At 33.1% G+C, this 10,014-nt stretch overlaps 1 protein-coding gene across 4 annotated transcripts; it reads left to right on the top strand.

Annotated features, from left to right (window-relative positions):
* The first annotated feature begins 1,528 nt into the window (after window positions 1-1,528).
* LOC112745580 (protein DETOXIFICATION 42) lies at window positions 1,529-8,778 on the top strand. 4 transcript variants are annotated; one of them, XR_011872926.1, is made up of 13 exons: window positions 1,529-1,922; window positions 2,589-2,710; window positions 3,014-3,219; window positions 3,332-3,514; window positions 3,953-4,088; window positions 4,449-4,545; window positions 4,710-4,810; window positions 5,446-5,609; window positions 6,176-6,247; window positions 6,537-6,653; window positions 6,788-6,873; window positions 7,809-7,930; window positions 8,485-8,778. XR_011872926.1 is itself a non-coding variant. In XM_025794878.3 (13 exons), exons 1-13 carry the CDS (start codon window positions 1,891-1,893, stop codon window positions 8,543-8,545), a joined length of 1,509 nt encoding a protein of 502 aa, XP_025650663.1. In that variant the 5' UTR covers window positions 1,529-1,890; the 3' UTR covers window positions 8,546-8,778. The 4 variants fall into 4 exon arrangements, 2 of the variants coding, with proteins under 2 accessions (XP_025650663.1, XP_025650664.1); XR_011872927.1 differs by having other exon boundaries at window positions 3,014-3,223; window positions 3,336-3,514; XM_025794878.3 differs by having other exon boundaries at window positions 6,778-6,873.
* The last annotated feature ends 1,236 nt before the right edge of the window (window positions 8,779-10,014 follow it).

Below are 10,014 nucleotides of genomic sequence, written 5' to 3'. Positions count from 1 at the left end.
GCCAAGGCAGTAGTGCAACAGCAAAGAACACAAAACTAACCTAATCTCCAAGAAACTATCAAAAAAGGCAAGTTCGCTAGCAACGATCCTACATTCACACATAGGTTTCTAATATAAGGAAAACTACATAGTAGAAAAGAAGAACTTACCTCTGTTTTCTTCAAAGAAGCCAAAGGAGGCTAATGGCAGGACACAACAATAAATGATCCCCCCCAAAGAAAAGTCCCACATCCTTTAGAGTCTTCCAGAGAAAGAATAAAGCTCCAATGCAAGAAGGAACGAAGGAAACGAAAGGGCTTGAGAAAGAGGGAAGAGCGCGAAAGGAGAGAAGGGATGAAAAAGAAAGAGAGAGAAAAGGGTAGGAGTATTTATAAGCCCAAGGGGCAGAATTGTAAAAGCCCCTCCCTTCATTTAAAGATTGTACACAGTTACAAATGTAACTGCACCCTACGTATCAAAGTGGGAAGCCAACAGACGCAACGGTTGGCATTTTGAAATCACGTCAGGTTTCTGACTTGAAAACGGAAACCGACTTGGAAAACCTGAAGTGATAGCTCTACTTCCTGGCATCCGCCCGACTTCATACACACTTGAATCCGACTCAAGCAAAAGGTCAGAATCAAGTAGGGGAACTGTTCATACTAGACTCAAAATATAAGTCAGGCTCAAGTTCAGAGAAAGCCTAAATAATTTGCTACCATACAAATGGCCTCCTGAGAGTTTGGACAGCGCGCCCCACAGTAATAACTCTCCCCTAAAAGAGTTATAACTAACCCCTAATATCTCTCTCCACTCTTGGGAAGAGAGATCTCAACAACCCCTACATAAAAGGGACGGTTATCCACCATCAATGGTGGAACTACTCCTTATTGGCTCATCACCTATAAATACACTAACACTCTAAGATATACTTAAGTTCCAATACACTATAAACCTGCTAAGACCCTTGCTGACTTAGGCATTAGAGTGTCTTGCAGGTACCACCCTCCGTCTCCTCTCAACAACTCGGACGCCGGCTGTACCACCCAGGCTAAGTCGGAAATCACCTCTCCAAAGAGTTTGGAACTCATGTTCAAGCCCAAATTCGATCCAGTTTCAGGTAACCCTTGGAATAGTAACGAAATTGAAAAATAATGAAAAAAGAGGATAAGAAAAAGAAGGAAGAAGACGACGTAGCATCGGGGGTGAAGAAAAATGTCTGTGCGTGAATTTAAAAGAAGAAGAAGAAGAAGCGAGTGAATCTAAAAGACTTGGTTGAACTTAGTTGGTTAAATTACTTGAATGTAGAATTTTATTGATATTTTATATCATTAATTATTTACAAAAATTATTGAGTGATAGAATGACAAAATTAATTAATTTATAATCTTTGAATAATTAATTTAATTGATAAAAATTTTCAAAAGAAGAATTTAAAGAATTGTCCATGTTGTGATAAACTAATTTTACCACTAACCCACTTCAAAACTGTACCATATAATTTACCTGCACCGTCCCTACAAAAACCTGTACAGTACCGGAACTATTTAAGACTTTTCTATTGTACTAAAAGCAAAAGAATACAATCATATTTTATTATTGACCAAACTATATACAACCCGGGATTCTACAACTAAGGGAGGCTTTTTGGTAGCTTTTACTTCATCTGCCATCAACTTTCATATTCCATCTATTTGAATATTTTAAGTTTTGCTTAGTTCCTTGAAGGATCCTTCGGATTCAAACTCTAACGGGTGGTGATTGTCCATTCAAATTCTTCACGTTCTTGAAAATTTCGCCATAGAAGTGTGTAACCCAAGTTTGGTTACTTAGTATATTTATATGTCACATATACGACTTCCATTTTCTATATGTGCTGAAAGCTGAAACTGTTGGACGACGGAAGGAAAGATGAGCTTTCATATGTTATTTTCTGGCATAAGGTATTTCTATTTGTGTTTTGCTAGGTGACGAAATATTAAAATTGCAATAGTATTCTCTTTGATTTACATATATATTATTTTTGGAATAGTTATCATGATTAATGTTTATTATAGACCCAAGAAAAAAGGATTGTGAGAAATACTGTTGAACTGTGTTTCTTGACTTTAGGAGTTTTAGTTTCTTAAATTAGGTGTAATTTGGATGAAACTATTAAGATATTTTCACACACAATATATAAATATATATAATCAGCCGAATATCCAGTTAAAAAGGTGGATGGGATGGAAGATACACAGAGCCAAAGATAGGAGAAGATTCAAGAAGACCATACATGAGGCAGTCAATAAAAAATATCCGAGTGTCATCAGAGTATGAGATAAAATATGTTATTGGATTATTATACTAAAAGAATTGAATTGATGACTTAAGTGATGGTCAAAAACAATAAATTTTGGCATTTATCTTAGATTTATGTGTAGACATTCTCACTTTAGACATGATACATGGTGTGACTCAATGGTTTAGTCGACTTCACTTAGTGAAATAAGATTTTGTTGTTGTCGTATATATCCAATTGTGTATTGCATGGAAAAAGGTTGAATTTGATTAGATGACTGTGTGAACTTGCATCAAAACTAAACACTTTGTGTTATTAATGGTTACAGGAACGCCTTTAGGAAGGATGAACTAGGCCTGGAAATAATGCATATATCACTGCCTACCACTCTTGCTTTGGCTGCAGATCCTATTGCTTCTCTGATTGATACTGCATTCATCGGACACATAGGTTTGCTTCACCTTTTTAATTCTATGTATTTATCTAGAAAGTTTGACTGACTGATACAACAAATCCTGCATGATTTATTCATAAGCTTATTAAGCTGTGTCCAAAGCTTAGTTATATAATTTCTAAGATTGAAAATGTTGTACCTCTATCCTTGTTTCTATAACCAAAGGAGTTTCTGTGTCTTTGTCTATGTCTATGTACCCATGTCTCGGATACAGAATCTAAATGTAACCTTAGGATTCTATTTAGAAAATGTTTGATGTTACTCCTCTAACATTTTTCATTATTGCTATTGTTTTGTAGGCCCTGTGGAGCTTGCTGCAGTGGGGGTATCAATTGCAATTTTTAATCAAATCTCAAAAATAGCAATAATTCCTCTGGTCAGTGTTACAACCTCGTTGGTTGCCGAGGAAGATGCCGTCGATAAATTACAAAATCAACCATCAGAAACAGAAATGCTGATCCATACCTCTTCTGTGACCGAGGAAACAAAATTGGAAGTGGAACAAGTTGGTATTTATTTCATTTTTCAAAAGAATAAAAAGCCTGCTACACATTTTTAATTGAATCTGTATACTTCTCTGGATTAATTTATCATTATTGATTTTTCTTTTTTTCAAGATAGATCCTGAATGCAGTACATCATCAAGAAGTGTTAATAGAGTAGCTAAACTTGGCCATGACAAAAGCTATATTCCATCAGCTTCATCAGCAATAGTTATCGGTGCCATTCTCGGCGTCTTACAAGCTCTCTCTCTCATTTTTACAGCCAGACCAATCTTGAATTACATGGGAGTTGATTATGTGAGTCCTTTCTTGCAAGTTGCAACTGCCACAATAATCCTCTATGAAATTGATGATATTAACTTCAATTTTTCAGTATAAGACAAGATTAGCTAGACAAAAATGCTAAGTGCACGCCAAAAATCAGCACCATATATTTGCGTATAAATACATATGTTTTTTAACTTATTTTTAATGTATATTCTGTACCTGATTTGATAGCTGATTTTTTGTGTACACGTAGCATAGTTGTTAATATGGGCTGATTTAGTAGTTACTATGTTGCTTCATGTAATTCTGCTTCAATTGCTTCATAGTTTCTCTTACTTCAGAAATCATATTATAATTGTTTCGAATTTAGAGTTTTCTGGCTATGTTCCATCTTTGAAGACTTTTACAGTTCCTTTTAGCTACATTGATGTAATTTGTTAAATGACTGAGTGTTTTTTCTTCATGCAGAATTCTCCGATGTTGAAGCCGGCACAGCAATACTTGACTCTGAGGTCATTTGGTGCACCAGCTGTGATACTTTCTATGGCCATGCAAGGAGTTTTTCGAGGAATCAAAGATACGAAAACACCTTTATATGCTACAAGTACGCCATTGATCTCTATCAAGTATCAAGTTCTTATGATGATACTAGTCTAGAGTTCGGTTTTTGTTAAATTAATTTTCATCCTATTTAGTTCAATCATTTCCTTCAGTGTTTCAATTTTAAATTTTTTTCCCTCTTAATATCAAAATATTTTGCCCATTTTATGAATTAAAAGGTCACCTAAAACATTCATAGAGGAATGTTACTGGAGAATTCAATATTAGTTTTTTCTTCTGTAACTTCTAAAATCAGATTTAGATACAGTTTAGTGAATTAATGGAAATCAGTTAGACTCTACTTCTTTAAACAAAATGAATTGCACACTATGATCATTCAGTAATTTGTGAAGTTTGATTACAGTTGTGGGAGATGTAACAAATATCATTTTAGATCCATTGCTTATCTTCGTACTCCGGTTGGGAGTCAGCGGTGCAGCAATCGCACACATTATCTCCCAGTATGTTCATACGTTCATCTCCGGTATTCTTTCTGATGCTATAAGCATCTTTTGTTGATCACTCATCAAAGACTTCAATTTTTGTTTTTTTATATTGTTTTACTTGAGAAAGTTATGTTTCTTTTCTGTTTCTCGTTTTATTAATTTGGCATGTGATTTGACAGGTACTTGATTTCCTTGGTGTTGTTGTGGAGTTTAATGAAGCAAGTTGATCTAATGCCTCCAAGTATCCAAGATTTTCAATTTGGGAAGATTCTAAAAAATGGTACTAATTTCTATCTACTTTTGCATTTTTCAGATTCTTGGTTTCACAATTAGGAATTCAGCAGACAAGTCTACAAATTTGTCGCACTTTTTCGGTCTAGAGAGGCTTCGAAAATATATACATAGACAAAATATAGTTCTTATCTGAACTTCAAAATCTATTAATGAATGAAACAGCTTGCATGTCATTGCCAACTGAAACACTTGCACATATGATCTAGAAACACTTTACAAAATACCAGTTACAATTTATCTTGGTAAAGTTCATGAATATATTTGGAGTGTATTAATGATCCTAGAGCCTATCCTTAATTCAGAAACATATTTTACAGTTCTAGTCTGAAAATTCAGCTGTGACATTTGTTTATTATGTGTGAAACTAAAATTTTGGTTGAAGTTGAATGATCTAAATACCTTGAAATTGAATGTTCTTTTTCTTCTGGAAGAAGAAAAAACTAACTCAGGTGAGTTTGCAAACTAAATGAGATATTGTTTCACCTGATATCACAATTAATTTGATGTCAAAACACATTCTTTGATTTTTAACTTCACATGGTCTTAAATCTGACCAATTACTAAATTGTCACTTCACATTTGTACAAATATCTAACGTTGTTTGTTTCATCTTTGTTGTAGGGTTTCTGCTATTGTTGAAAGTTACAGCAGTGACATTCTGTGTGACACTGTCAGCATCCCTTGCAGCAAGACAAGGATCAATAACCATGGCCGCCTTCCAAATCTGCTTACAGATTTGGATGGCGACCTCTTTGCTTGCTGATGGATTAGCTGTTTCTGCTCAAGTAAGAAACTATTCCTCTCAACATTTTTTTATTACATATTTTATGTGGATTAAGAGCCTATACATAAATACATGGTGACTGATTTTAGTGCACAAATAATATTTTTGGGCATATAAATAGGTACTCTTCATTGTTATGAGAGATAACATAATCACAATAGCATTTGATATTTATTCTTGAGTTATTATCATGAATTTTAACGGTGCCACACACAACCAAGTAAACGAAAACGTATATTATAGTTGCAAGGAACTAGCAAAGTAACTACATTCAGAAATTAGCATCTCTGAGAACTTCCACCATTAATTGCCAAGTCTTTGTTGTTTAAAGCATATGCAAATTACCAATATGAATTCATTTGGTGATTTTCTGTATGCTTCTTAGTTTCATTTTAATCAGAATTGTTCTTAGTTGCATGCAACATCTTGGGCTCTCTGCAATATTGTCATCATTCACTTTTCACTCTTCCCTCTTAATCATTCTATTTTCCAAAAAAGTATGTTGCTAGTTTGTTATACTACAATTAAGCCAATGCAAACCAATGGATGCCAGTTTTAACTTTTCAGGCTATTCTTGCAAGTGCATTTGCGCAAAGGGATTACCATAAAGTGATCACATCGGCTTCGCGTGTTCTTCAGGTATTTCAACTTGTCACTTACCTTTCATCTAAATTTTTTGTTAGTTATTCATTTGTTACTATTATGAAACCACTTCTCCCAAAAGTTTAAGCTGATAGGAGGAGACACATAAATGGTTATATCTTTGACACATCCACTCACGCAAGAGTCTCTTTTGGGTTTGCGTAGTACCATGTTATAAAACCACTTTTCCCAAAAGTTTAAGCTGATAGGAGGATGTGCATGAATGATTATATCTCGAACACGCTTACTTCAATAATTTTTGAAATCCTTTTTCTTTTTCATGCAGCTTGGGCTGATTCTGGGGCTGGTTCTCTCATTCCTTCTCTTTAGTCTGCTCCCTTTTGCTTCTAAGTTATTTACAAACGACGTCGCTGTTCTGCATCTTATTGGTATTGGTATTCCGGTGAGTTTTATTTCTGTTGCTTATAAAATAAGAGCACTCTCCCTTCTTAGTAATAAGTTGCTTACCTAACAAGAAAAGTTTATCTATCTTATTTATCTGTTTATTTTAATTTCTACTTCGCCAGTATGTTGCAGCCACTCAACCCCTCAATTCACTAGCATTTGTTTTTGACGGAGTAAACTACGGAGCTTCGGATTTCATATACTCTGCTTACTCAATGGTAAAGTCTAGAAATTTGGTTTTTAAGCATGAAGCAGATCATGTATGTTTGTCAAATTTACTTTTAGCATTAATGTTACAACCTTTTTGAGTTAGTTGCTAATTCCTCTACAAAAAGTTCATGAAATTCACTGTTCAAAGATTCAGAATCTATGATTTACAATCATTAAGTCCTTATAGTGGTGATATAACTTCTTACTAATGGCAATTGTTTCCTTGCCTTCTGAAACAAGAGGGTAAATTACATTCTCATGTATTATTGCATCATAAGTCTGTTATGTATATTGACAACACATGAAATAATTATGTATTTAACCGATGAGTAATGCTACATCCAAGTCTTTTTATGAACCAAATCCAACCAAGTTAAACAATAAGATTTGGAATAATGTTAGTCATAACTAACTTTTATTATGTTAGATTAATTTGGTTAGACTTGGTTAACAAAAAGACTTGGATGTGTAGTATTAATGCTAAGGTGACAAAAAAAAAAAAAAATAGTCATAACTTAACTACTAAATAAGATAGATTTTGACTATTTTTAGTTAATATTTTTGTTACCAAACATTTCTAAATGAATACAGCATGTAGTTGAAGTTTGGATAAAAATAGGCTTTTAGAACATGCATTAAATGTACTTTAGAATCACACAAGTATTTCTTAAGTTTTATGGTTCCAAAGTGTAGAAATGATGTAACAAGTTAATTATCTAGAGTTTAATTCAAACATGGTATTTTATATTCAAACAAAATTACAAAAATACTTATTTCATATGTTAGTATACGATTAAACTTATTGTAAAAAAATATATAAAAAAAGGATAATCTAATTTCGAAAGGGTATACAAATAATTGCCTTTCAATTTTTCCCACTTTAGAAATTGATTGTAAGGTTTATGCCCCTCTTATAGTTTACGCATTCGCTTATTTCTCCTAGATTTTGGTGGCATTGGTGAGCATATTTAGCTTATATATGTTATCCTCAAGCTATGGCTTTAGTGGTATCTGGATTGCTTTGTCTATTTACATGAGCCTCAGGACATTTGCTGGCTTTTGGAGGTAACTTCTTTTTCTATGCACTTAAAAGACTACCAGAATATTCTTCTTTCACTCCCATGCAACTCATATTTCATTCCAAATTAGAAGTAAACTGGGTCTATCTGGAAATTTTAATACCAAAGTCTTCTGTAAAATCGAAAAACCAAAAAAACTAATTTTGCTGAAAAGCTACTATTTTTCAACTAACAGAAGAAAAATATATATATAAACTGATTTTTCAAATCATAATTTTTTTTACCATTCATTTAAGGGAATACCATACTTTTTTACCCTTAAAACTTATCAAAGTTGAAATATTTCAATTTTACTTCCAATATTTCATAACTGATTTAATTTTAACGAATAAGTGTATAATAAAATCAATTTTGGGCAGCAAAAAGTATAATCTTTTGCTCCTTCAAATTTGTGAAAACTGATTTTTCTTTTGAAAGTAGTTTTTCTCACAAATTAAGCTGGAATAAATGCACAGGAAAGAAACCATAACAAATTAATGCATTATTATTTATTGCATTTGTTCGGTCGAAAGATGTATCATATTTTATTTTGAATTGCAGGATAGGTACTAGATCAGGACCTTGGCATTTCCTGAAGGAAAACTATGCACTACTGCAATAGTTCCAAGATATTTCTATCAGTATAAATTTATAGTTCAGTCTCTCACATGCACAGAGTATAGTACAATCCATATTGAAGAGAATAGAATACTCCCCATTCATGGAGTGATCCCATTTTGGTAGGACTTATCTTAATTTTGAAATGTATTCTTTACTTTTAATGTATGTATGTATGTATATTATGAAATTATTTTAATTTTCTAGTCGAAATTAAAAAAAAAATTCTTCCAAAAATATTCTTTCTTTTATTATGGTTTTCTTTTAGGTAACGACAAAATTCATAATTATAGTGTTCACAATAGCTGTTGTAATAATTTAAGAGTAAAAATAATAGAATAAAAAAAATAACAACAAAAGAACAAAAGTGTAATTTTGGAAGAACAAATTGTAATTTTAACCAAATAACTAAAATAAGATGAAATAAAACATTTGAAATAAAAACAGGACATTTTAAATGTTAGAATTAAATTAAGATTTAATCTAAATGTTTAAAAATTAAAACAGTACTTTAACAATAATAATATTATTAATAATAATAATACCAGAATCTAGAAGATTCTAATGAAAAACATCCAAATAGACTTTGTAACTAGTAGATTATATTAATTGTAATTCAGCATATATTTAACTTTGTACATACATGAGCACCAAAGTAAATGCATACGCACGAACATATAAGAAAGCAGCAACACCTAAGTTTTAATTCAAATAGAGAATGCATGTCTTGCAAGATTACAACTCTAAGCCAAAAGTAATAGAGTAATACCCCAAATAGGTCCCCAAGAAATTTGCCATCCGACAATTTTGTCCCCCACAATTTAACTAAGATTTTGACCCTGAGGTTCTCAGATATCCCCCAAATACGTCCCCAAAACCGTTTGATCCGGTTAAAGTGGTGACGTGTCAGGTCAATTATGACATGTCACCTTTAGGACATTTTGGTCCCCATCCACGGTGGACAAAACGACGTCGTATTGGAACCAGTGGCAAAACGACGTCGTTTCGGGGAGGACAAATTCGTCCCCACTTAGACAGAGGATGCAAACGGCGTCGTTTTCATGTTGGGGACCTATTTGTCTTATAATAGTATCTTAGGGGACCTATTTGACCTATAATTCGTGATGTTAAAAAAAGTTATATTTACTTCAACGCAAACCCCTTAAAAACACATTGACATTGGTCTGTTCATTTATCAAAATAGTAACAACCTGAGAACTCAAACATGTTAACCACACAAATATTTGGCTTCAATAGCAACACAAACCAAATCAAGTTAAAAGAAGGTTTAAACTAAGACAACATAACGTCTTTTTCCTCCAGCATAACAAAAGGTGGTAACATAACTAAGACAACAACTTTCACACTAATTCTTAGAAGCATTGTAAGGTCCCATATCGGTTGGGGAGGGGAACGAAGCATGCCTTATAAGGGTGTGGATACCTCTCCCTCGCATGACGCGTTTTGACGAGT

This window comes from Arachis hypogaea, chromosome 2 (genome assembly GCF_003086295.3).
Source record: "Arachis hypogaea cultivar Tifrunner chromosome 2, arahy.Tifrunner.gnm2.J5K5, whole genome shotgun sequence".
NCBI classification, from domain to species: Eukaryota; Viridiplantae; Streptophyta; class Magnoliopsida; order Fabales; family Fabaceae; genus Arachis; species Arachis hypogaea.
This window is presented reverse-complemented; position numbering and strand designations above follow the sequence as displayed.

Bases quoted from the DNA above. Each gene is read 5' to 3' on its own strand.
- LOC112745580 (XM_025794878.3), top strand. From the start codon at position 1,891: ATGAGCTTTCATATGTTATTTTCTGGCATAAG. The intron at 4,546-4,709 runs GTATGTTCATAC...GTGATTTGACAG, and splicing joins ATCGCACACATTATCTCCCA to GTACTTGATTTCCTTGGTGT. The intron at 6,654-6,777 runs GTGAGTTTTATT...CTACTTCGCCAG, and splicing joins TTATTGGTATTGGTATTCCG to TATGTTGCAGCCACTCAACC.